The sequence below is a fragment of the Gallus gallus genome, chromosome 1 (genome assembly GCF_016699485.2).
Source record: "Gallus gallus isolate bGalGal1 chromosome 1, bGalGal1.mat.broiler.GRCg7b, whole genome shotgun sequence".
In the NCBI taxonomy this organism is placed as follows: domain Eukaryota; kingdom Metazoa; phylum Chordata; class Aves; order Galliformes; family Phasianidae; genus Gallus; species Gallus gallus.
The window spans coordinates 61051301-61078079 of NC_052532.1; the positions used below are offsets into that span (position 1 = coordinate 61051301).

A 26779-nucleotide genomic window follows, 5' to 3' on the forward strand; every position below is an offset into this window, starting at 1 on the left:
GACCTCAGCCCCTGGTTGCCATCCCTGCCTCTGCCCAGCAGGCAGACGCAGCACATCCTGAGCCTGGCCAGAGCTGCAGGGTCTGTCCCCTTCTAGACTTGCAGACAGGTTTGCCTGTCTGCACAGCACCCATCAAAGGAAGCCATGGCGGAAGGACTGCCCCATGCTCCTGCCTGGTACCACCACTCCTCACCCCGGCGTGGATGGACAGCTCAGCTGAGAGGGAAAGGACTGGAAAAAGAGCCTCTTCTCATACAGAAGTGTGAGTGATTGCTAAGGGCCCTTTTTGCTCTGGTTGCAGAGCGTGCTGCGAGAGTGGAAGATCCAAGGCCATGAAATTGCGAGTGGCCCTGTGTGCTGCACAGCAACAGCCGTGAAGTCCTTGGAGGGACCGTGGCAAATCGCATTATTCCAACCAATGCGCAAATAACTTGGGCGCCTCCAGTTTCCCAGAAATGAAACAAAAGCCATGCTGCATGCTCGCACATCGAGCTGCTGCTACATCAGGCTGAGGAGCTACCTAGCAGCAGGCAGCTTCCCACCTGCAGGCCCGGCCAGCACCCGCTGCTACCAGCTTCTTGGTTCAGCGTGGAGAGAACAGCGTCCCCTCCACCTGCTCCTTCCTTCACCGAGCATGTCTGCCTCATTAGCTCATCCTCTGCCGTCTCTCGTTCTGTCTGCCTTCTCCAGCCTGTCTCTTTGATTATCCATATGCTGCTCTCATAAGGAGCTTTTCTCAAGGTTTAATTCTCTGGCCTGCCGCATCACAAAGAGGCGTCACAAAGGGTTGCGAGATTACATCCCGGGGACCGCTTATCAAGATGTACCTTGCCATTCACAACCTGTTTTCATGGTGGCCGCTTTGATGCTTAAATAAAAACTGTGCTGCCAATGAAAGCATGTGCCTGGGCAGCCTTTATTTCCCACTGTATCCCTATCTCTGAAATATTCCCATCCTCCAACCCCAGGCCAGCAGTGGAGCTGCGCCATTCGGTCTGAGAAAATCCGCTAAAAAATTCGTTTAAAAAAATAACTTCAAGACACATTGAAAATAGCAAGAAGCTAAAAGCACACAGAAGTGGATCAGCAAAGCCTGGCAAACGTGAGCTGCTGGGCCTCTCAGCAAGAAGGGGTTGGCTTCGGCAGGATGGGTGTGGGAGCGCAGTGGGATGCCTGCGACAGGCAGGGGCTTGGGTTTGGGTCCCTGCCATGCCCCTTCACCATCAGGCTGTGGCACGGTGGGCAGAGGAAAGCACGACTCAGAATCACAGAATGAACCACAGAACAGCTTGGATTGGAAGGGACCTTGAGCCCATCCAGTCCCAGCCCCCTGCCGTGGGCAGGGCTGCCACCCATTAGAAACGGAGTGCCATCCTGTCTGACCTGCTCTCCCCACCACTCCCCCCACCCAGGGGAGCACACTGTGGGTGTCGCTGCTCCCCTCTTCCACCATTCCCCTCACTACAACCATTTTCTGTCCCCCTGTCAAGTTTCCCCTCGCTCCCCCAGAGTTAGGGAAAGCAGCAGCAGAGGCCGAGACGTGCTCCATCCCAGTATGGAGGGGTGACAGTGGCTGGGATGCGCCCAGCCGTGCCTGGTTAAGTCCCCGTGCCACACAGCCTGCCTTCCACAGCACCGATGGAAGGGGGTCTCTCTCCGAGCCCCTTGGTGTCCCCCGCACTGGGTGTCTCATCCCCATAGGATGCGCAGCCAACACAGCGGGTGTCCCTTCGCCTGCCTTTCTCCCCCGCTCATTGTGATCAGCCATCACATCGAGAGGAGGCGGGGAAGAGGCAGCCCGGCTCAGAGCTCCTCTTGCAGCCTCTCGACTCGCGTCAATCTGCCTCACCCCCAAGCTGGCACCTCCTTGCCCCCCTCGGCCCCTCGTACCGGGAGAGGGAAAGGAGCGAGGGGGCAGGAGGAAGATGGTGAGGCTGAAGGCGAGCCACGGCTCTTCCCCCAGGATAGGCTGAGAGAGATGGGAAGCCCCCGTGCCCCTTCCTCCAGCTGATCCGGATCGGACCCTGCCCACCGGCCGGGTGATGCCTCTGCACCGCGGGTGCGCGTCCCCGTGCTGCCGCTGCCGATGTACCCTCAGCCCCGCGCTCAGCCTCCCTCGCCTCCCGCTCGCTCTCTCTCCCTCTGTTCATTGCTCGCAGGGGATTACAGCTCGTTCCCCACTCTGCCCGCTGAGCGCGCGGCTCCTCGGCCCCACGTGTGGTGCGGCCAGCCGGGCTGCTGGCCGCCGAGCCCGTGCCAACTAGAGCCCTCCGAGCGACTGCCGGGTGAAAAGGCACGTTCCGCTGGATTTGCTTTGGGATTGCCCAGGGTGCGCTGGAAAAGCCCCGTGTCTCAGAGGAGCGTCCGTCCCCGTAAGTAGAGCCGTCTCCCCGCCGCGCTTCCTCCCCAGCCTATGTGAGATCGGTGGGGCTGCCCCTCGGAACCAACCTCCCCCGGGAGGGCCGCAGAGTCGCTGACGTGAGGCCGAAGGGCAGCGGTGCTGCTTTTAGGCCAGTTTGGCGCGGGCAGCTGGATGCACCTTCTCCGAGACCGGCGCTGGGTAGGTGAGAGGTCCGGCGTTCAGCAAACACGCTTTGGGATGCTGCGCATACGTGTGGGTGCGTGTGTGTGTGCATGTGCGACTGCACAGGCAGAGCTCAGGGACATGCCTGCTGACACGAGGCGGAGGCTGCCCTACCACCAGCGTACCCCAAAATGAGCGCTAAGCCGTATCCAGCAGGCTGAGCCTGTGATTCTGAACTTTAAGGAGAAAAGGGCAAAATACAGCACGGGGGAGCTTGGCAGCCTTTCCCAGCGTTGCCTCCGAGGGCAGCTCAGCTCGGGAGAAAAGGGGGTTGAATTGAGTCTAAAATGAGCCGGAGCCCCCAACAGATTTTGCTTGGAGGGAGGGATATGTGTGAGTGGTAGCGTGCACGTATGTGTGCATATGGACGCGTGAACCGACACGTGCACACACACATGGTGCACAGGGCATCCTGCCCCCTCCTCCCACTGCCTGCCCGGCGCATCGCTGCCACCGCCTCTCACCCTAAGCAAGAGAGACGTGTGAGCTCGGGCCTCTGCTGTGCTGGACAGAGGCCACGGCAAAAGAACTATGCCTCAGGACCACAATTTGTATCATCATGGGGGGGACCAAATGCGCTGGCCCCAGCACATCCCAGGTGCGGGCAAGTCGGATTCGAGGTGCAGATCTGCCGGAGGATGGCAGGAGGAAGGAAGAGCTGTTGTGGCAGGGGTGGGGAAGCACGCAGGGAAGGGAACCCTGGAAGATAGCCCTGGGAGGCTCAGAGGGACCTGTCACAGAGCAGGGGATGTTCTGGCACGGAGGAGGCGGGGTGCCGTTCTGGGATCACAGACCATTTTTCTTCTGAGCTTTGTCACTTGGGCCCGTTTCAGGGGGAGGATCTCTCTCTAAGCGCTGTGGGCAAACAACATTTGCGAGGGAATTATTCCACATGAGCAAAAGGCTTGAGGGAGATGTCTCCCCATCAGACATCAGCGCAGGCTCTGTCGGCGTATCTTGTCCACTCGGAGGAATTATGGTAAATCCTCAGCAGAGGGGCAGTTTGCAAGGAGAAGGGGGGAAGTCCTCTTACGTAATTTTTAGACTGGATTATGGCTTTACCCTTGCCTCCAGCAAAGTGAATGCCACATGCTAGCCCGGGTATCTCCGGCTCCCTGCCCCTCTTCTGGCTCTTCCAGCCCCAATGTGAAGGATTTGCCGAGCTCTCCAGAACGCAGAAGTGTGATTCCAGCACAGCAGGGAGGGCAGCAGCAGCACAAGGCCACGAGGAGACCTGGAGCTGAGAGTGGGGCAGCACAGGGACAGGCTCAAGGCTGTGGCAGGGCAATACTGGGCAGGTCTGCAGTGACTGATCTGTACCCGCCTGTTGCTGACTGAGTTTCCCTCACTTGCCATGTTTGGTTACAAGCAGCTGCTCACACTGCTTGACATCTGTGCCAGCCTTGGGTGGCTCAAGCAGGAATTCAGATGACCATACTGGGATGCTCCTGGCAGCTGGGTAATGCTCCAAAGAGCCACACCACCGCACGTGCTCTGGCTGTCAGGAGCTGGGGTTAGCTGTTAACTAGGGTTAACACCTCCCAGCACACACCTGATTCCTGCTGTGGCTGTACTGAAGTGCTGGCTAACAAGAACGCTCCGTGCGTCTTAGGGGATGCTAAAACCAAGATGCATTTCCATATACCAGTTCAAATGCGTGTCGGATAGAGCAAAGGGAAGGTTGCTTCACTTGGGTTTACATGAAATGTAGTTTTCTTCGCGTTGCTAAAACAAGCAATTGAAAGCTTGGAGATGTCAGCGTTCGGAGCAGCATGTTGTCTATGCTGGGCTGCAGCCCCTGGCAGCATCTCCCTGCATGCTCACAAGGCTCAAGGGGTGCTCGAGGAGGGAAGCAGGGGACTGTTATTTTTTTGGTACAGCTAAGCATGTGCCTCTTCTGTTTGTTTACTGCCCGACATCCCAGCCTTTCAGGCAACACATCATCATGCATCGTCATGTGGTGTTCTGAAGACTTTCTCTGCTGTAGCCGCCTCACTGACGACGGAGGATTTAAGCCGTTGATGAGGCATGAGAGCGGTTGGTTGCTGTCGAAAGGAAGAGGGACATTTTCCCTTAGCTAGGCAGGGAAGGAGCAGCAGGTGCAGGACTGGATCCTGGGGCGTCTTGGCTCCCAGTGCCACTAATTCCTTCGGACCGTACCAGTTTGCTGGCTACGCTGCCAGCATTTTGGAGAACAGCTGTGTGTACTCAGCAGTTCTGCAAAATGGCCCCTAGGGTCTCGTGTGGGGTACCCACAAAATTAGGAGTGCGCAGACTGTGGCCAGTTGCCAAAACTGCAGTTTAATATCTCGAGCTGTCCATATAAAAATAGCCTTAGTTATTACAGCGTCTTCATTGTTAGCCCGAGTATCATGTGTTGTTTGCACTGCGTTTGGCACAGAGCCCTGTGAAAAAAACAGGGAGAGTACCTGCTGGGGTGGGCAAAGGCTATGCTGTGATGCATATTTGTATGAATGGCTGAGTGAAGGCTGTGCAGATAATTAACTCATTTAGGTACTGGCTTTGCAAACCATGTGGCATAATCTTTCATATAGCTTTTTTTTTTTTTAATGAAAGTGAGTTTCTTGACTTTTTTATGAATAGGAAAACAAGACATATGCAGTGGCATTTATACACTGAATCATAGAATCATAGAATCATTCAGGTTATAAAAGACCTCTAATCTCATCTAGTCCAACTGCCAGCCCACTGCCCACGTCCCTCAGTGCCACATTCACATGGCTCTTGAACACCCCCAGGGATGGTGACTCCACCACCTCCCTGGGCAGCCTCTCTGGTGCCACTGCATTATCACTCTTTCAGAGAAGAAATGTCTCCTAAAATGCAGCCTGAACCTCCCCTGGCATAACTTTAGGCCATTCCCTCTTGTCCTATTGATGTTACCTGGGAGAAGAGGCTGACCCTCACCTCACCATAACCTTTCGGGGATTTGTAGAGAGCAGTGCCTCACAGCCATCACAGGACAGCCTGAGACCTAAATTCACACCGGGGCCATCCAAGCCTGAACTGCAGGCAAAGGCTGCAGGCTGAGGTCAGGCCCCACTGCTGTGCCCCTCCTTGCTGTGAGGAAGTTGGGAAGCTCCCTTTGGCCACTCTGCAAAGCTGAAGTTTTGCTGTGAGGTGCCCATGTGAGGACAGAGGGTCTGAGGTGGGTCTTGCTCTGCATCCAGTAATTTGGATGGGATGTGAAAGTTGCCGTGCCCATATCTGTTCTGTAGCTGCAGAACCTCCAGAAAACTAAATTCATCTCAGATCTGAGGCATCCTTCAGCCCCAGCAGGCCCTTCAGCATGGGGCTGTGCTGTGTGTGCAGGCCCACACGCATACGAGGAGGTAGAGCTCTGGGTTCTGATAGCTGTCACCATGTCTTCTTGAGCTGTGGGCAATGTTTCCACCTTGTAAAGAGCGTAAGCATGTCCCAGTGATCCTCAAGTATCCTCAGTGCAGTTTGTGATGACTTTGCGGGGACATCCCTCCTGGATGCTCTGGGAGGGTGATGGGGGACGATGGGGAAGAAGAGTTCCAGGCCACTCTAACAGGCAACACCACAGTACTGGGGCCACAATGGCGACCAAGTGAAACAGATCCATGCAACTCACTAAGGCAGAAAAAGAAATCAGCAGAAGGTCTCCTTCCGAGTTCAGTATAAACGCATCATGTGTGAACAACGAGAGCCAGCCATTCCTTGGGAGGTTTGCCAGGAGCTGTGTGTGTGCCGGGTCGCCGATCCCCTTACGGTAAGAGCAGAGAGGATTTTTACTGCTGGCATCTCATGCTCTGCCCCACCACTGCTCATCATGCCTGGATGATCCCTGCCCCTAGGAATACGCCAGGGGCACAAGCTTGTGAAGTGAGACAGCAGTGAACTCCTTCCCTCACCTCACTGCGTTTGCTGCCCCCTCTCCCTCCTCCCGCTCCAACTGCCGAGCAGGAAGCTGCTGTCCTTGCAGCTGATGGACTGACTCTGAAGGACTGCAGCCAGGGACATGCAGACAGGGTGCTACGGGAGGAAAAGTGGGAGTGACACTCAGCAGCTTGGGTGGCAGCGATCCTCCATCACTATGGCTTCTTCACCATGCGGTATCTCAGCTCCCAGAAGCAAAAGTAGTGAGCCAAGCACTAGGAAGGCCAGTGAGCTTGGGGCCTGACCAGTTTCAGAATGCAGACTATGAAAAAAGGCAAAGCAGCTCCTGGGCTACTGCAGATAAGAGTGGTTGCAGATAAGGAGGTGTGGGACGCTCTGTATGTATGGCTTCACCCAGGCTTGCCGAACCTCATCTGACTGTACTAACTGGGAAGCACAGGTAGAAAAGCTTACGGCTGAAGTACCATGGTCCAGATAAGATGTAACAGGTTTCTTGGAACTGATCTGGAGGATCCTCTGACTTGGCTGTCTGGCTGTACTATTTGACAGATGTCCATCTGCCCAGAGACAGAGCTGTGAATGGTTGATAATGAAACTTGCATTTTCCTACCTGGCTGCTAAACTGATGCGCCTCCATTTCGTACTCTGAGCATGTATATACATCCTTCATCTGAGACAGGCTGGCACCTTCCCTGGTACAGACTCACTGCATCCTTTGCCCCTAATGAGAGACCTAAGGAAAGCAGTGGGTCATGTTGAGATTCCTGAGCCCCCTGAGAGTCCTTCTCAAACATGGGCCCGTGCTCTTGAACACAAGCGGAATAAAACCAAGAAAGGATTAATTTCAATTTCAGAGTACCATCCAAGTGAGAAACGTGGAAGGTATCGGTGTGTGGGGTGGGGTGCGGAGGGAGATGAGCAGCACAGCACTGGGATTCTCCCACTGAGCCACCTTCTCTCCTGGAGGCTCTCCGTGGGGTAAGCCACCCACCCACCACCCATCCTCAGGCTTGGCAGGAAGGGAGTGCAGTGCTCTAAATGCCAGCAAGCTGAAGGACACCTGTGAGGTACAGAAATGGAACCAGGAGCCAAACCAGGGCCTCCCTCCGATCTGCTGAGCTGGGAGAGGCTGCAGTTCTTCTGCCAAGGGCTGAGTGGGAGGATTAGGGGTCTGAGCTATTACTGACCACGGGATTAACCCCTGCAGGAAATTAAAGTTGTAGAGAACGCTCTTCACAGCTGAGAGAAAAACTGGGATCTGGATTAGAACTGGCAGAGCTGGTGACAAGCCACCACCCACAGCCAACTGTTCCCAGCTGGATGAGAAAATGTTATCTCAGTCTTCAGGCAGAACCCCCCTCCACATCTCACTTGGTTATCAATTTTTGCCAACAGTGCGAGAAGAACAAAAAACATCGCTTTAAAGCAAGAAAAAAAAAAAAAAAAAGAAGAAAGAAAAAAAAAAAGAGAGGGGGAAACTGGGTAGCCAGCTCACGTGTCTCTCTGCTGAGCCCCTCTCCCACTCCTCACCCGCTTCCCTGCTCATCGCCCGCGCTCTGCTGAAGGAAGCATGCACGTGGTCTGTCGCGCTCAGAGAAGATGCTGGCACACACATGGCTGGATTTCTTCCTGCCAGCTGCCCCCTCAGCTCTCCTCCTGCTGCTGCTCCGGGCCTCCTCCATATGCCACACTCTTGCTGTGCTGGGACTTTCCTGTCACTCTCGTGTTGGATATCCCGGTCTCCCCACCTGCTTCCACAGACTCCCAAGGAATTCCACTTCTTCATCGCAATCTGGGTCTTCCCCACTGGTGCTGCCCCCTGGCTCCCCTCGGGATGCTCTGTGCTTTCTCAGAGGGTTCAATTAGGCTTGGTGCCCTCGGTCCAGCCCCTCTGACCCTTCCCAGTCTCCCTGTGCATTGATCAGGAAGACTTGGGATGCAAATAATGTCTCCTGGTTAAGGTATGGGAGGAGGAATCAAGACACCTGGCTCCCCTCCTGATTCTGGCACAGGTCTGTCAGATAACTGTGGGAAAGCCCCATCAAAACTCCTTTATTCTGCATAACTTTGATAAGCCCCACGTGTTTCTGTGGTGCAGAAGAACATTCACAAGCCCGTGCAATTCTGAGCAATCACTGCTCTTGGCAGCTTTGAAAATCCTGAGCTGGGAATTGATGTGGGCCCATGACAAAGTACCAAGATCTGGGCAGCTGAAACTCCAACAGCCAAACTCAGCAGCCACTGTAACCTCTAAGATGGTTTTCCCCTCCATAAAATGGCAATAAAGCTGACCTTCCTTGGCAGCCTTTGGGGAGGAAATGTTTGTATAACACCAACCACATCTGCATTTCAGAGGTGCCTACACGCTGTCATCTCAAAGATCAGAAGATCTCTGACCTCATCACATCCCAGTGAATAGGGTGAGGTTTATTCACACCAAGTCAGGAATGTGGCAGATTCCCTTACAACGCTGAGTGGGTTTTGCATGCTTTCTACTTACTTTACAGCTTTCTGTATGAGGTGCTTTGCTTTGCTGTGATCGATTGCTGCAAGTCAGATGGCACCGTTTCTTGTGCAGCTGGGTTTCCAGTGTGAATTTAAAATGTGCTTTCCATCGATTGTGACAGCACAACACTAATGAATCCTGAACACTTGTGTTAATAAATCAGCAAGCGTTGGAAATGAAGCCCCCAGCTATTTAGCTTATAGGCGCACTGGGGCAGTGACACGCTGTATGTTTCTGTAGTGGTGCTGAGCTTGGCTGCCAAGTCTGGGTGCTTTTGCAATCCAAATAAACAATAAATGAGGAGCTGCTGCTGAGACGATGGGTTTCAGTGTGAACTCACTGCTGAACTGACCCAGGTCTGTTGAGGGATCAAGAATGGGCATCACGCACAGTGCGTCCTAAACTCACTTGTGGTACTGTAGAGGAGTACAGCTCCCCACTAGGACTCATAGTCAGGTTGCTTAATGAACTTTCAGTTGCTGCAATCAGATGACATGGCTGATGTGTCTCCCTTCCTTCTGTGTACAGACTCATCCTCCAAGTACTGATGGAGGAAGAGAAACAGGACAGCATGCTTTAATCATTGGGCTCTAGGGTACCACTGTTCCCCTTCATTATGGGCAATGGTAACAAAACACGAAACCTAAAAGCAACAGGAAAAGGGGGGGGGGGGAGGAGATAATCTTCTTTAAGTGTCCCCCATGCCCTCCCTTGCCCTGCTGCTTTTCTGATAAAGGCTAAAGCAATTCAGCACTGGGAAGGGACTTTGCCATCATTCATCAGGGAAAGCGTGGGGGAGGGCTGAATGTCTGCTTGCACTCTGGTAATTTATCACTGGCATCTGTCGTAGCCTCTGTTACCTACCCTTTTATAATATAGGTCACCCACATGCCCCGCCAGTGCTAGTAAGCCAGTCTGTTAGAGGAGTCTGATCCCTGAGCCATGGTACAAGCTTGGGCTAGTTCGAAGGATGGGGAGGTAGAATCAGAGACAGAGGCCGTGGGCCTTGCTTGTGACCGTGGCTCATCCTAGTGGCACGCTGGGACAGCTACTTGTCTCTAAAGCCTCTATGTCCCTGCAGGAAGATGGGATAATTCTGTCCACCTACCTACTGGCTCTGGCCACAGCTTTGTTTCTGGGGTTCATTAAGTACAAAATAACAACACCACCACCTACTATCATGCTAAAAGTCATTCGTGAAGCTGAATCGGGAAGATGCTAAAGCAGTATCTGGATGCAGTCAACAGAAGCTCTCGTCACCATCACAGCATGCTCCTTAGGATCCTGCTTAGCAAAGCCAAGGCTTTGGAGTGATACTGCAAACATGACTGGTATCTGGGCAGGGAGAAGGAAGCACCAGACAGTGACAGTTCCTGCTGTACCTTTTATGCCCTGGCAAGCACTGGAGAGTCATTACTAATGTCCCCAGCATCCCCCCAGCAGTAAAGTTCCCTGGTTAAGCTAATTAGGGGAATCCTCATTAGAGTCCTCTGGGAAGTCTGACGGCAGGCCAAATGTCCAAGTGGCACTTCAGCTCAGTGTATTTTTGGCCTCTGGAGCCCACGGCAAGAAATGGATGATTTCATTCTGCTGCTTTGAGCTGAAACTAAAAAAAGTTGCACTTTACTCTCCTATACCAAATGGCAAGAAGCAAAGGTCATCAGCCCTGCAGGCTCCGCTGTTCATTCCTCCAGAATCTGGAGAAGAGATTCAGCTCCAAGCATGTGGAAGGAAGCTCTGGACACTGTGTCCCATGGAGCAGAGGGGAATTGGCTGACAGGTTGTTCCAGGGTGAAGGACTCATCCAGTAGTCGTGGGAGAAATACTAACGTTGGGTTTGTAGCGCCTTTGGGTATCTTCAGAGCGTTCGGAGCTGCAGCCGTGTATACCATCACTAAGCTCCCAGTCAGTCCTGCATCAGTTCAGAATGGATGGCACTGTGCCTCTCCTTATGGGCTGGGGCACTCCTGGGTCTGGCACAGTCCTCACTGCTGGATAAGTCCCTGGCTGTAGGGCTGAGAGCAGCCAGACAGCTCTGGTGATGCCCTGGGGAGCCCTGAGGTGCGGGTAGGTCCCAGGCTGTTCCAGGACCGTGAAGTTCGCAGTGCTGCATTTACCATAGACATGTGACTTCAAAGGAGAAATGCAGAAGCTCATTGGCCCTCTCAGTTAGGCATTCGGGAACCTCTACCTATTCCAAATCTCATGCTCTGCCCCCTGAACAGATGCTGTGCTGGGAGAAGTAGGCAGTTTCGTGCAAGACACGGATGACATGAATATGGGTCACGGAAGAGTCCCAAGTACACGTGCAAGCCCAACTCTGTGGACATATTTGTAAAGGCAAGCCAGATTAGCAGCTATGTCTGTATATGCATATGATAGTGTTTGCTTTTAAATCTTAGAAACGTGTATGAATGCACAAAGGCACGGATGTTATCTGTAGGGCAGGGAGTACTGTGTTGATGTGACATGCTTTGAAAATAATCACGGGTTCACTGAGGTACCTCCATCTTTGTGCGTGTTGCAGCACAGGAGACAGCATTAAAGGCTGAACAGGTGTTAATCACTATGCACTGCAATAAATTCTAAACATAGGGAGAGGGCTTATTTATACACTGCTGCTCCTCCCACCCTGCACTTGGTGCTCGAGCCCTGGCGCTGTCTCATAGGAAGAGGCGCCCGTGAGGTACCAGGGATGGGTGTGGGAGCTGGACATTGCCATCCAGGGCAGAAGGGACCAGGGGTACAAACCCCGACCCTGTCACCAATCTCAGGTACGCAGTGCTGCTGTCAGCCCCTTGGCATCGCCTGGGGTCGGCGTGGTGGAATGGAGCAGCAGGCAGGGGGAAACCCCAGCCCTGGGATGGAGAGGGGGCCTGGGCTGAGTGGGGTCGCGGTGTCACGAAGCACCCAAGCAAGCTGGTTTTGTTGATTTTTTTTTCCCCCAAAGCTTAGCCCCCCTGCTTGGAGCTAAGCCAGCTGATACAGATGGGGTGTTACAAAACAGAGCCAAAAGGCAAGAGCGCAAGGAACAGAGCTATCTATAACCCAGACAAAGTTAGATGGAGTGAAGGTGGAGAAGAGGGAAAGACAGAGCGTGGCAGGCAGCCCCTGAATGATGCTGAAAGCAAGGACGCGATCAGTCGGCAACAGGATTTGGAAGTGAGCGGCTCCCACTATCCGGCAGCCAGATAAGGCTCTGTGGCTGTCAGCTTAACTCTGCCGTTTATTCCTGTGCTGTAGGGAGTTAAATAGAGCACACGGAAAGCCTGCTGCCGGGAGCGAAAGTCACAGAGGGAGAGGGAAGGAAGCGGCAGCATCCGTGCGGTGCCCAGGGAGCCAGGTGGAAGTGGCTGTGGGCAGAGCCCCTCCAGGTAAGTGCTGGCGGCTTTTCATCCTCCTCGCTGCTCCCGGAGACGGGAGGCTTCAGGGTGGCATTCAGGACATAGCCATCGGCACGGGGGAGGCTGGAAGTCTCTTTGTTGAGGCTTCTCCTCCAGCAGGGATTGCAGGAAGGCAACCCTGGCTCCGTGGGGTGCTGGGGGGCTGCGGTAGTCTGGAGTGGGTCGGTTTTGGTGCTGCGTGAGGTCTGCATCTAGCTGGCGTATTCGGTAAACGAGCGGAACAGCCTTGCAACATGCATGAGACCAGGCACTGAGCCTGCTTGTCTATCTCACCGAGATGCTGATTTAAATGTTTCCCGGTGGTTTACACCCCTGTCCAGAATAAATCCGTCACGGGAGCCTGAGGGAGGGCGCGTGCATGGGGAGAGTGTCCTGGAGGGAGCACAGCGCCCAGCTGAAATACGGCTATGGAGGCTGTCAGAGCCTCTCAGGGGCACGGGGGGTGGTTTGCTCTGTGCCCTGATAGAAATGCATCCATTTGAGTGCTGTTGCGACTGCGGGGGGCATGTCAGAGAGCACCTGGGGCCAGGGGGGTCTGCAGTGTTCCCCTTGTTCCTGCCCACAGGGAAGCAGGAGGGAAGAGGGGACCTGTTGTCAGTCACTATTGTCAGGGGAGAGTTTACAGTCTTTGGGTTTCTAATTAGACTGAGCATTTTTCCTTCTTCTAATTAAGCCGTAATTCCTCTCTTTTCAACACTCCCACTCGGTCTCCCCCGCCCCAGGCCCTCCCTTCCACTCGGAGGCTCCTCAGCTCCCGCAGTCGCTGCAGTGAGATCCCCACGCTGCCCAGCCCTGCTCTAGGCACCACATCCATTTTTACCTTGAAACAGAAAGGACGCGCTGGTGGGGAAGACGGGGGGGGGGGGGGGGAGATGCTGCTTGGCTGCCGCTCGGCGGCTCCGTGAGCCTGAGCGTGCGCTGGGGATGCACAGGTGGCTGCAGCCGGCACGGCGGCGAGTGGCGGGGAGCTGTCCTGGCAGAGTCACCTCAGCCATGCATCAGGATGACCTTGAACGTTGGGCTCACGGAGCTGCCGCAGCAGGCTGCTCGAGCACAGGCTTGTCTCTTTGGCACCTATGAGAATCAGGCCTTATTTCTGTAGCGCAAGGGTAAAGGTGAATTCTTGTCACGCCCTCATCATGCTGCGCCTTCTGCAACATCCTCCATCTCTCCTCTGAAACGGGGCTGCTGCCCGAAAGGCAAAACTCTAGCTGGGGAGGGGAAAGGAGAGCAGTGAGTCCGTCCCTACGTCCTGTGGCCAGGAGCCGAATCCCACCCACTCTGCTCTGCTCTCCCCACCAGGAGCGGGCGGGCAGGCTTGGAGGTCACTCCGCACCCCGGGGCTGAGCACCGGGCTGACCGGTGGATGTGAAGGCGCGCTGGAGAGGACAAAGATGCTGCCTATGAGTGCCAGCCACCAGTGGAGGAGCAGGTCCCTCATGAGGTGGCAGGAGGCTTGCCGTAAGTAATGCCTACTCAGGTACTCAGTACAGTGATCCTCTTTGTCAAGGGAGTGGGAAGAAAATAGGTCGCAGCAGGGTTAAGAATAGGGGAGAGGGACAGCTAAGAATGGAGATGTTTGAACTAATTCCTGATTCCTTTAGAGGCCAGGCTAGCTGGGAGGGAGAGCGAGACTCTCAAGCTGAAGATGGGCTTAAAGTGGGACAGTGTGTGATGATTGCTTCTGAATTCCAGTGGGCCTGACAGGTGAGAAACAGCAAGACAGATACCACTGCACGCAGATCCACCCGAACGCTCCTCAGATCGGCATCCTGTAAGCTGCAGCCTCCTCGCTGTGGCAGGGCTTTGTACGTAGGCTGCCGAGCACGGCTCCCAGCTCCCCGTGGCAGAAGTCACGACAGAATTTAGAAGGGAACATGGGATGCAAATGCAGAATTCTCCTACTGGGCACTGCCAGATGCAGTGAAAATCAAAGAATAAATAAAGAAAATATCTTTCAAACTGAATTGTAAAAGTTCAGCATCTGCATCTTCCCAGTGGACAGAGGCATCTGCTGCAGCATCCCTGAGTGCAGAGCAGAACTGTCAGGGTGATGTGGGGCTTCAGGGGGTGTTCCCGTGTTGCAGAGAAGCTCCTGGGGACATTAGGGAGTGCCTGTCACTGCTGCATGCCCAGGCCTGTGGTTTCCCTCCCGCCTGCCCTCCCGATTGAATTTGGGGCAGCTGCCGTAAGAAGCTGAGGGAATTATTTCCTTCTCCAAAGAACAGGCATTTTTGTAATCCATCCTCACAGCCTAGAATGCCGTATGAATTATTTACAATGAATACTACTGAGTCTTGACTTAATCTGATATTCCTGGATCAGCTTTCTGCCACCTACACGAGTCACCAAACACCTCACAAAGTAACTTCATCTTCACCTATCACAAAAACACATGCTGCTCATCCTACTGCAGGGCTGGAAGAGACTTTCAGGTTCTTCCTATTGCTTCCCTCTCTCCCCTGTAAAGCTGCGTTGTAGCCAGTGAGATGAATTTCTTGGTCTCTGCTCACATCTTAGTGGAGGCATCACTTGCAAGGACTGAAAATCCTGAAATCAGACTTTCTCCTCTCTGTGAGTTTAGTACACTGTTTCCAAGGAAATGATGAAACCAGGCTGAGCGGTACATTTGATGCAACAGAAGGAAGGGATGCCATCCAAAGAGACATGGACAGGTTTGAAAAGTGGACCCGCCTGAGGGGGTTCTGATGGATGAAAAGCTGGACATGAGGCAGCAGTGTGCACTCGCAGCCTGGAAGGCCAACAGTATCCTGAGCTGCATCAACAGGGGGATGGCAGCAGGGAATGGGAGGGATTGTCTCCCTCAGCTCTGCCCTCATGAGGCCCCATCTGCAGTACTGAGTCCAGGCCTGCAGCCTCCAGTACAAAAAAGACACGGAGCTGATGGGTCCAGAGGAGGGCCATGAAGATGATCAGAGGGCTGGAACACCTCTCCTATGAAGAAAAGTTGAGGGAGTTGGGCTTTTTTAGCAGCTTAAAGAAGAGAAGGCTCCAGAGAGACCTCACTGTGGCCTTCCAGTACTTGAAGGAAGGGAGACCAACTTTTTACACTGTCAGTGATAGAACAAGTGGGAAGGGTTTTAAACTGAAAGAGGGAAAATTTGAATTAGATATTAGGAGGAAATTGTTTACTCAGAGGGCAGTGAGGCCCTGGCACAGCTGCCCAGAGAAGCTGTGGGCACCCCATCCCTGGAGGCACTCAGGGCCAGGTTGGAGGCCCTGGGCAGCCTCAGCTGCTGGGTTGCAGCCCTGCCCATGGCAGGGGTGTTGGATCAAAGCAGGATATGGATAATAACAGACATGTTTCGCACATCCTATATGGCTGCAGAAACTTGGCATATGTGCATTTCCTGAACAACCACAGTCAGCTGCCTGAGACTATCCACCACTGGCAGCCCCCCACAGGCAAGCAGTTGGGGCCAGTGGTGGGTAGGTGTTTGGGGAGATAAGCCCCAAACGGAAGGCTACCTGTATAGCATTACACAGTCTGCTCTTGCCTTTCTCAGTATACAAAGAAGCTAAATGTTATCTCATCATCACAGCTATCACTCTATTATTAATAGTGTACTTTTGTTAAGCATCCAGAAGACAGGGTCACTCGGGTGACTCATGGCTCTCTCCCTTCCTCACTCTAGTTCTCGTTCTTTTAATTCTCTTCCTACAACAAGAGAGCGATGTATTCTGGATGGAATTAAATATCACCCAGCCAGGCAGTACCTGCACTGTGCCAGTTCACAGGCTATGATCTGCTTTCATGTCAATATCTGCTGTTGACCCCGGCCATTGCATGACAAGAAAGCACAGAGGAGCTCAGGGTAAAGATCTTGCCTATATCTCACTGTAATGTTCTATAATTATCATTAAAAGAGCAGACTGGGATGATGTACACCTGAGATCTCAATTGTAGAGCAAAAAGAAAAGTTCTTGAAGGAATTGTGAAAAGATGGATTAAAAAAAAAAAAAGAAGAGCAGAGAGATTCTCTCCGAACACTTATCCCTTGGTCCTTAATAAAGTTATATGGCTTAGCATCCAAGCTGTGCATTTCTCCTTAGGCTGTCAGTCCAAAAATATGCCAGTTCTCGCAAGGATCACCAGCAACGCAAGAAGAACGGACACAGGATGACAGGACTCAAGTATGAAAGCTGCATCACTGATAGAAGCCAAGTTGATATAAAACATGGGCAATGGGGGCTGACTAAACCCCAGAAACAGTGGCATGAGGGAAGAGAAGAGAAGCACACCTGTCCGCAAACCTGTCCCAGCCAGAGCTTCTTCTCAGCCTGGGTGTGCACCAGCGACCTCTCCTGTGACAGTCTTTTCAGAATTCCCCTTGGGACAAAAAATAAAATGCTCGCTGGTTGTTTGATGAAAAAGAGGGAATGCAGTTTCCAACCCAGGAAAGAATAATGAGACAAGCAACGCTTCCATTTTTGCTACCATTCATTGCTAAAAACTACCAGGCCCAAGTGACTTCTCTGAAGTGACAGGGCATGATGCAGAGACAAACTTATTTCGGTTTTAGTCAAATGCTCAAACTCATCACCTTAAAAAAAGCGAGGGAGCTGAATTTGCTTCCCACACTGAAGCAATTAATCTCAACTCCACAAAAGAAATTGGGATGAAGGATGCAAATGTTTTACACAGTCTGCTTAAACATAACTCCCACTCCTCTAACGACAGGAGGCACAAAGCTTGCTTTGCTGTTGCTGATGCTTCCTTGTCACAGAAATGAGAGCTTTAAAAGCCACTGGTTCCCAGGAAGGGGTGACAACTACAGCCCTGACACTTCTCACAGGATCTGAATCCATTACTGGAACAGTGATCCAGAACAGCTTGAGAAAATGCTGTCTTGTGGAATATCCAACCTTACCTTTGAGTAGAGACAGACTGTGTGCTAACCCTTTTTTCTAACACCCTTTCTTCAATTACAAGACTGGAATTTGTTCCTCATCTCTCCTTTGCTTTGGGCAATTTTGCTTAGAGAAGAGGCCTGTGGGGCTGTTGCTGTGGGACTCAGAGACTATTTTGAGAGCAATGGCACATACAAAGTGCCTGGTGGCTTAGCGTCTCATTGTTACTCGCTAATAGCTTTCTTTGGTCATCCCTTTGTAAGATAATCTAATTCATAAGAAAGTCTTTTTCCAAAAGGCCTGCACAATATGCTGTAGATATGGAGAGCAAACGATAACCTGAGTTAGAGACTAACTTGGACTTGAGTGTAATGTCACAAAGACCATGACCCAAAGTGCAGGAGTAAGACTGAGATGTAGGTTGTTTTGTTTTGATTTTCCTTAAAAGCTTTTCATTAACATGCTTGCTTCTTTAAAAAACAGAGCTTCTGAAATATATTCCACTGACTTCCCTCTCTCAGCTCTGACATTTCGAAATAGCTGTCCTTTATCAGAGGTAATCTCTCCTACAGCTCTCTGCTCCATTCTCTTCTGACTTCTCTGGCAGCAAAGTCATCCGGGATCACTGAGGATTGGACTCGATGATCTCCAGAGGTCCCTTCCAACCCTACAATTCTGTGACACAATGTCCTGTGAAACTGGAAGGATATTTATTTGCTTGCTAATTAAAAAAAAGCTCATGAGAAACTCATGCTAGCAGGGTACAGGCCAGCAGTAGGAGGATCTGTCTGAAGCTCCTTTTGTTTGGGGCACTGTGGCAAGGAGTTCCCCTGTGAGGGCCATACTGTGTCTGTAGCTGTGTGCAGAGTGGTGCTGGCTGAGGATGGGAAAGCACTGTTCTAACACATGCATTTTCTCTTCCCTCTCCCCTGCTCTCCACCTCCCAGTGCTCGGCTGCTGGCTGTCGCTGTGTGCTGCAGAGTCCTTCTTTGCCTGCCCTTCCTCCTGCAAGTGCAACAGTGGTATCCTGGAAGTGGATTGTAGTGGCTTGGGCCTCTCTTCCATCCCCTCAGACATCCCCACAAACACCAGGACCTTCCTGTTTCTCAACAACAAACTCAGCATCCTGCCAGGACCAGTGTTTTCCAATCTCTCTGCCCTGCAGAGGCTGGATCTATCCAACAACTTCTTGGATCAACTCCCACAGAACATCTTCAGCGACCTGGGGAACCTCACAGAGCTCCAGCTGAGGAACAACAGCATCCGGGCCTTGGACAAGGACCTTCTCCAGCACACGGCCCTGCTGCGCCAGCTGGATCTCTCCATCAACGGCCTGGCCCAGATACCCTCGGGAATCTTTGATGACCTGCCTGCTCTCCGCTCGCTCTCGCTCAGGTCGAACCGCTTGCAGAGCCTGGACAGGGTGACCTTTGAGCCGTTAACCAGCCTGCAGCAGCTCCAGGTTGGGGACAACCCCTGGGAATGTGACTGCAACCTGCGGGATTTCAAGCACTGGATGGAGTGGTTCTCCTACCGAGGTAGGTGCTCGTGCAGAGGGAGTGGAGCGTGCAGGTGTTAGTTTGCTATGGGAAGGGAGGAAAAGCAAGCAGACACAGCTGACAGATCAGAACGACCTAAATTCTGGATCTTAGCCAAGGAGCAAGAGTACAGTGCTATAAAGCTGACTGACAGCATAACACTGCTGCACCTTCATAAAGTAATGCTGCCAGGCTTGAGAATCCTCTGCAGCCTCAGGCTCCCCAGTTCCTCATTTTGTTTCGAATCCCAAAGATGACTCTTTTTTTTCTTTGAGAGGAAAGTACTTCCCTCAAATAACTTCAAAACTTTAGGATTATAAAAGTTCCCCTCACCCTTTGTGCCTAAAGAGAAGAAATGCTTTTCAAACCTGAAAACAACTGTCCAGGTCTTCTCCTTAGGCTGGGAGAACTACAAGCTGGATTTGGCTGTGAAGCATTGGGTCTGCTTTCAGCAAAGGGACCACAGGAACAGTGCTGCTTTGGAAAATATTACAACTGATACTGGCAAATCCAAAAGCTCAAATTAATAATTCAGTCCCTAAACCAATATTTCAAAATGAGTATTTTTTGACAAGTTTGTATTTACAGCTTATCCTTAAGGTCTGTATCACGTCGCAGGAGTTCTGACGGATAATTTCAGGACCTGCGACTCACAGCAAAATGGCACATCTTACAGGAATGACGACGGAAGGCCTGACCTTCTGTCACCGCAGCCAATGAGCAGGAAAGGGTCTCAAATCATGTGGATAGCAGCAGTCAGCTGTCACATCCCTGCTGATCACAGCCATGCTGCAAAGAGATTATCTACGCCTATGGCTAGACTGCAGTCTGATATACACATTTGTGTGAGCAGAATCAAACAAGCATATGAGCGTCACTTTTCTCTTTTTCGTTTTGTTTTGTTTGACTCTCAGATCAAACAGTCCATGAAAAGCATGCAGAGGTTTTTGTTTGTTTGTTTTTGTTTTTGTTTTTCCCCCCAAAAAAGAAATTGCCCAAACTCACTCAAGCATTTGTTTCAACATCTGTCATATTTCTGTAAGGGAGGGGGGGGTGGATTAGTTGTTAGAAGATGGCACTGTGTAGCTGCTGTTATTTTGAGAAGATAGGGCCTGGCCCTATCTTTTTCTTTAATTTCCCCCTTTCTAAAACGATTCTGCTGACACTTATATAACTCAGTAAAAAGCATGAGACTGACTTAATAGATGGTTTCAGAGGGCTTTCACATCTTGGTCTTAAAGATGCCTACACAGATATCAAGCATCATGAGCTCTACTGTCAAATTCCATCTAGATAGAAGTATCCTAGCCAACTGTCATGTTTCAAGCCATTCCCTTGATGGCGGCCTAAGGCATGCAAAACATCTCTAAATCAAGCAGAACAATCATTTTAAAGGATATCATCAGGTGCACACCTGCCTGGTGCATGGAGGTGCAGCCATTCCTCCTGCTCTCCACCCTTCAGAAGGGCTACGGATATGGTAGCATTTGGAGGCCTGCAGTACATCTTGACTTCAGTCTTACCCCTGGAGTCTAGATACATACTGTGCAAGACTGTGGCTGCATTTGGGGTAGGGAGAAGATCTCTGAATATTCTGTTCACCCAGTAATGCGTTCACACAAGAGGGACTGGATTATATTTAAGATGAGATGTGCTGGCCTTAAGTTGGGCCAGGCGAGGTTCAGGTTGGACATTAGGAAAAAATTCTCCGCAAAAAGAGTGGTGCTGCATTGGCACAGGCTGCCCAGGGAGGTGGTGGTGTCACTGCCCCTGGAGGTATTCAAGAACCGTGTGGATGTGGCACACAGGGACATGGTTAGTGGGCATGGTGGGGATGGGCTGACGGTTGGACTAGGTGATCATAGTGGTCTTTTCCAACCTTAATGATTCTGTGATTCTATATGGCCTCAGAGCTATACTGAAGCAGTCCTCCACTAGAAAACCATTATGCTGCTGCACTTGACTTCCGCAGGACAAATCCTTGTCAGGTGTGAATGGAGACACAGGAACTTTATCTCACCTGAGGATCTAGTTCTGTTGTCCTTAAATGCTATGCCATAGCCCTGCATCAGGATGAAGCTGTGGTTCACTCCTATTATCTCTGTTGGGACAGGTGGGAAAATTGACCAGCTGGCATGCACCCTGCCCAAGGAGCTGAAAGGGAAGGATATGCGAATGGTGCCCATGGAGATGTTTAACTACTGCTCACAGCTGGATGATGAGAACAGCTCCACTGTGCTGGACAATACTGGCCCACCCTGCACAAAAGGAAGCCCGACTCCCTCCAAAACTAAATCGGGCCCAGAACCAGAAGTGGAGCCCAGCGTGGGATGCCCTCAGAAACAGCGATACCGGCCTGTGAGTGTGCGCCGGGCTATTGGCACTGTGATCATCGCAGGGGTGGTTTGCGGCATTGTTTGCATCATGATGGTGGTGGCGGCCGCTTATGGCTGCATCTATGCCTCCCTCATGGCCAAGTATCACCGGGAGCTGAAGAAGAGGCAACCGCTCATGGGTGACACAGAGGGTGAACATGAAGAGCAAAAACAAATCTCTTCTGTGGCATGAGACTCTTCTAGGAAGGAAGGGACAGCAATGAACAAAGGTACCTGAGAGCAGTCAAGCAAGCATGGGGTCCTCCCAAAATACATCTTCCCAGACAGAAAGACAGACTGTGCTATTGCTCCACTCACCCAAGCAGTGCAACATGCTTCTGGGGAGTCAGGGCATCTGACTCTAATTTCTGTTCCTCTGCCCCAGGCCCATTTGTGCCCTTTCACCCTTGGGCCCAGACAAATAAAGTAGAGTCAGACCTCGAGTGCTTGCTGTGCCTCATGCCCACGCACAGAGCTTCCCTCGCATGCCTGCTGTGGAGGCAGCTGGCACCTTCTGGGAACCTGTGTCATCCTCTCAGCCTCGGTCCTGAGTTGTCTTGTATCCCATCACGAGCTGTCTGGAAACAGAGAGAGCAGCTCTATGAAAGTCTGTGGGAGGAGCAGGACCAGAAGTGTCCACACCCCAATGGAGGGGTCACTGCTGCTGTGTGACCGTAACTTGCTGCCCACGGTGTGCCCAAGAGTGCATCAGAAGGGACGAAGGGTCCCTTGGGGGTGACAACAGTCAGAGAGTGGTTTCTCTTCTCACTTTTAAAGGTGGAAAGATACCTACATCACTCTAACATGCTGCCAGAGAGCACAAAGCCCCTCTTCTTGCTCCCAGCCAGCACCAAATCTGCCAGTTGCCTCATCATCCATTATAGGTGCACAGAGAGAGAGCCATCCCGCTGTACATGCTTCCTGACTCACTCTGATCTGATTGCACACAGTCTGTTCAGCTCCATACAAGCAGATACTATGTCTGCATTTGCAGAGCCACATTTGCACACACTGATCTGTCCTGTGCATGCAGCCACGAATCCATCTAGCCACTGCAGCTTACTCTTATTGTAACTGTGTGTGTAGTACCTTCTGCTTTGGGCAAAACACATGAACTCTGCCACTAAAGAGCTAACACAAACTTCTCAGCCACAGTAGGGAGCTGGTGAAAATGGGGGAGAAAGGACAGAGAGAGGCAGAGTTATTAAGGTTACAGCATGAGTCGGTGGAAACAAATGCAGGGCATGAAAAATAAGGAGGTTCTGTTATTCATTTTATGTATTCTCTGATAGATGGAGAAAGCAAAGATATGAAGCCTCCATTTGGAAATGTCTGGTAGACAAAGCAAATGTGGGCCATCAGGAGGGTACAGAGGAGAACATGGCTTATCAGTCCAGGCAGTGTGACTGCTGCTATGGGGTCGTGTGGGCTGAAGGGGAGAAAAAGAAACAACCTGAGAGCTAACATTGCTAGCAGAGGGGAGAGCACAGTGTGCGAAGTAGGGCAATGTGGATGGGCAACTGGAGAGAGGAGCACAACTTTGGAGGGTCTTAAGGTAAAGGCTGAAATCTAGAGTGACACGGGGGGAGAGCCTGAAAAGGAGTTGGCATGGTGTACAGCACGGCCTACATACGCTCACCTCACCATCAGCACTGTGCTCACTGCCAGCCACAGCTGCATGAGCATGCCCATGTACAACTGCACACACTGCTGCTCTCATGCAGAGTGTCTTCCCCCAACCAGATTTTAAAGCCCTCAGACTGCAGTGCCTCTTATTAGTCTCAGCTTTTTTCAACCTGACAGGGAAAGAAAAAAAAAAAAAAAAAAGTGAGAGAGGAAAAAATGAAGGAAACCCAACATACGGACTCATTTTGTATTGCTGGAAGTGGATAAAATGCTGTCTCCAGGGGAGAGCGCACATTGCCATGGTAACCTGCTCTAACCCATCACAGTGGGTATTCCTGGGCTAGGAAGATGACACCGGAGGTCGTGCATCCACAGTGCCTGTGGATGGTGTGATCCTTGCCATGAGGAAACAAGCTGGCAGCGAGCCCAGCTTGGCAGGGTGCTTTGCGAGTCACCCGTGTTCAGAGGCCAGCAGGCACTGCAGGTGGCACTGCCAGGGCACCTCACCTCTCCCTCCTGCTCCAGCTGGATCCCGAAGCCTTCGGACATCTCACAGCCCTCCTGCTCACTGCTGCTGGATCCCCGTGGGAGCAATGCACACCAGCTCCTCACCCACCCCTGGTCCCAGACTGGGCGTTTTACTGACCCATGGGCATGCAATGACAAGTCTTCAATCAAAGCCTGGAGTTGCAAAATTCCTTCTGGTCTACCCAGGGCCACCAGAGGCAAAGAGACAGGATGCTATGGACCGCGTTAAGCGTGACACAGGGCTGCACGGGATAGATGAGGATGTTCTCCGGGAAGCAGAAGACCAGGCTACCCTGGCAGAAAGACTGGGAGAAAACTGTCCACCCACCAGCGTGGGCACATATCGCACTCCCACTCAGCACGCTGCTTGTGAGGAAGATGAGGAGGAGGAGGGGGGGCTGGCAAAATGTGAGGAGGAAGGACTCTTCTCCCATGCACACTGTACAGCCACACAAACCATCCCATCTGCCGCAGCCATAGCCCGCTCTGAAGGGCAGAACTGGTGCACTGCAGACTCCTTATGTGTGTTACTGCTGCTCCACATTCCCAGCAAGCCAGGACTAGACTCTGCCTGCTGGATCCAAATCCCCCCCAACCTCCCTCTCAGGGGAACTTCTCCCTTCACCATACTGGACTCCGCAATCATACTTGAAATGGGACTTGAGTCAGAGCGGTATATTTATAGATCTATATTTTACTTGCATCAAATAATGGTGAAACATTGCACAAAACCAATGGGATCTACATATGTGTGTATGTGTGTGAGTGTGAGTGAGCAAGAGAGAGAGTGAAATTGTTTTTAGGGGGATAGACTAGAGGCAAAATGAGTAGGAGGGAGGCAGGGGCTGGGGAAGGGGGAAATCCTCCTTTCTCTGCACCTTCCCTGTGACCTCCTCCTGTCCCGACAAATTTTAATTTGTTGCTAATAACATTTTCTATATTTCATGTCGTGGGGCTGATGGTGACCTCGCCCATCCTTTCCTCTTTGTTTTCAGTTATAAGGCAGAAACTCTGGATTCATCTCAATCCTATACAAGGGACCGCTGTGTTTAGAAATCCATCGAGGAAAGGAGAAAGACAGGAAAGGGGAGAAAGGAATGTTGCTGAGAAGCATGAAGGCCGCATGCTGTGGGGAGTCCTACTGGAAAGCAAATACTGTAATTGGAAGGACAAGGGCCTGACCTCTTTCACGCAGAGCAGAGTAATGGGGTTCACTGGGAAATTACCTCCTTGTACCACTGGCAAAAAGGCTCTTACTCTTTCCAAGCACACCTGGAAAGCCATCGCACTGTCAGCAAGCGTCTTTAGGGAACACAGTGTCTGACAGGGTCAGAAATTATGCTCTCCTGCAGGATGCCAAGCACAGAATGAGCCCCAGCGCTCCCTGTAAGCCCAGGCAATGTGTTCCTCTGGTGTGTGGGGCGGGGGCTCCCGGTGCCCCTGCAGGCATGGGGGAACACCAGTAAACGCACCCTTTGCTGCAGGCAGGGGTACCAATGCCAAGAGCAGGCGCCTGCCTTCAGGGAATGGTCTTCTGGGGCAGGCAGGTCCAACCGATAGGCCGGGGCCACGCTTTCCTTATGGGCTGGCAGGCCCACCAAAAACACCCCCCCTGCTCCCCGCTACCCCCTGGCCCCAAACACCCACCTGTGGTACAGGCAGGCACATTTCTTGCAGGGAACAGATGGCACTTGTAATTTCTTTTTCTTTTTGTTACTGTTTGAGGGAGAGCAACAAGATTTTCTAAAACGACTGAATGGAGGTTTCTTTGGCATGAGACAGAAAATTTTTAAAGGTATATTATATTTCTGGCTTGTTGTTACAGAAGAATAATAAAGAATGTATTTTCCTATGCTCGTTCTTGTTTAAATGAGATCTCTGATAGTAACTTTCCCCCTCCTCTATTCACCGATAAAGCAAGCACTGCAGGGGTACAACCAGCTAAACAAAAAAGCCTCTGAATTTCCCTGCATGCATATGCTTCCCTATACACACTGCTTGAACTTGGAGTGATCGTGCACATACATGTACGCATGTAAATGCTATGAGCGTAAGCCCTTAGCAAACATCTGCCTGCAGTCAGGGTGAGAGGCTGGAGGACTGAATACGCAGGCAGTCAAGGTGAGACCCTGGATGTGGAATGAAACAGAGGCAGCTCCAGGGACACAGCCAGGCAAGGGCGATTGTGTAACAAGGATAAGATACTGTGGCAATCAGCTCATTACATAAAAGTAGAAAGGGCCAAATTAATCCCTAGTGTAAGAACGCAGAAGCCAATGGAGTTATATTCAGGTCAAATTTGATTCCAAAAGCTTTTTTTTTTTTTTTTTTTTTTTTTTTTAAATTAGAGCATAACATTCGATGAAACTTACTGTAACAAACAGTGAGCTGTGGGTTGCTGCATCTCCAGATTTCTGCCTCTCCTGATCAAGGTTATTTTAAAATGAATGGAAATCTCTATCTAATCCTACTGCACCCCCAAGTACACAAGCTGTCACCCTCGGAGCTAGATGAGTCTCTCCACCAGCTGTTCACTAGTGAGGTTTATCACACGCAGCTAAGATGTTTAAATTCCCTACTTCTCCACTCTCGGTGCTACGTATACACAGCTCATCACATACTCTCCCCATGAGAAAAAGCTAATTGTGTGGCACGTGGAATCACAAGAAGTGTTAAACCCCGCCACAAGCAAACCCCCGTGCCACCATACTCGCGCTGTTATACTCAATCACACTGTTAGGCTCAGCCTGATCTTCAAAGAGAAACTGGAAGTAGAATCCAGATAGCAGCCAAGGCATCTCTTCTGCTGAAAAGGTATGTGCTGTGAGAGAATCACCACTGTTGTTCAACACTGCTGTGTCCGTGACGCATAGTTTAATCTAATTTTACCATGTAGGTACAGGAACACACAGAGGTACTACTAAGCAGTTCATATAGTAATGAGAAATGTAGAACTGAAAATAAAGCAAAGCCAACACACTCATCTGATGACTCTCAGCTCTTTTGGTTCACAGATCACCCAGGAGCAGCCTATGATTTTCTGCAATTTGACTATCTTCTGTTTGGCAAATGTATTTGCTCCCTATACGTACCTGTTCACACAGACATATAATTCTCTATATATTAACATGTAATTACGCATATGCCTATATAAAATACAGTGCCTCCTCAGTATCTTGTTCACGGGCAGCTCGCTCTACAGCCTTGCAGAGCAGTTGTTGGTACTGATAGGGAGCACAGATCAGAGCATCACTTTCCATGTTCTTACTAGACAGGTGCAAGTCCTAGCATGGTATTTCTGAGAACCAGAAAGCCCTCTCTCTGAGACTACTGTGTGATACAGACAAAGAGTAAGCATTCCCTAAAGAGCACAGTCACAGAATGGGGTGAAAGTGAATGGAATGAAAGTGAATGGAATATTTCCTGTGCCATTCTGGGGAGCTTCCAACAACAGCAGCAGC

At 51.4% G+C, this 26779-nt stretch overlaps 2 protein-coding genes across 4 annotated transcripts in view; one reads left to right on the forward strand and one right to left on the reverse strand.

Moving 5' to 3' along the window:
- The window catches only part of CACNA2D4 (calcium voltage-gated channel auxiliary subunit alpha2delta 4), a 99574-nt gene that overhangs the window by 22190 nt on the left and 50605 nt on the right, over positions 1-26779 (reverse strand). The window lies entirely within an intron of this gene.
- On the forward strand, positions 1772-25170 carry LRTM2 (leucine rich repeats and transmembrane domains 2). 3 transcript variants are annotated; one of them, XM_046900729.1, is made up of 6 exons: positions 11641-11749; positions 11926-12137; positions 12219-12349; positions 13682-13840; positions 18199-18789; positions 20903-25170. In XM_046900729.1, exons 2-6 carry the CDS (start codon positions 12091-12093, stop codon positions 21355-21357), a joined length of 1383 nt encoding a protein of 460 aa, XP_046756685.1. In that variant the 5' UTR covers positions 11641-11749; positions 11926-12090; the 3' UTR covers positions 21358-25170. The 3 variants fall into 3 exon arrangements, with proteins under 3 accessions (XP_004938002.1, XP_046756685.1, XP_004938001.1); XM_004937945.5 differs by lacking the exons at positions 11641-11749; positions 11926-12137 and adding an exon at positions 1772-2372; XM_004937944.5 differs by lacking the exon at positions 11926-12137.

Excerpts from the sequence above, each read along its gene's own strand:
- LRTM2 (XM_046900729.1), top strand. The coding sequence starts at position 12,091 with ATGATGCTGAAAGCAAGGACGCGATCAGTCGGCAACAGGATTTGGAA. Across the intron at positions 12,350-13,681 it reads TGTGGGCAGAGCCCCTCCAG|GAGCGGGCGGGCAGGCTTGG; the intron begins GTAAGTGCTGGC and ends TCTCCCCACCAG. Across the intron at positions 13,841-18,198 it reads GAGGTGGCAGGAGGCTTGCC|TGCTCGGCTGCTGGCTGTCG; the intron begins GTAAGTAATGCC and ends TCCACCTCCCAG.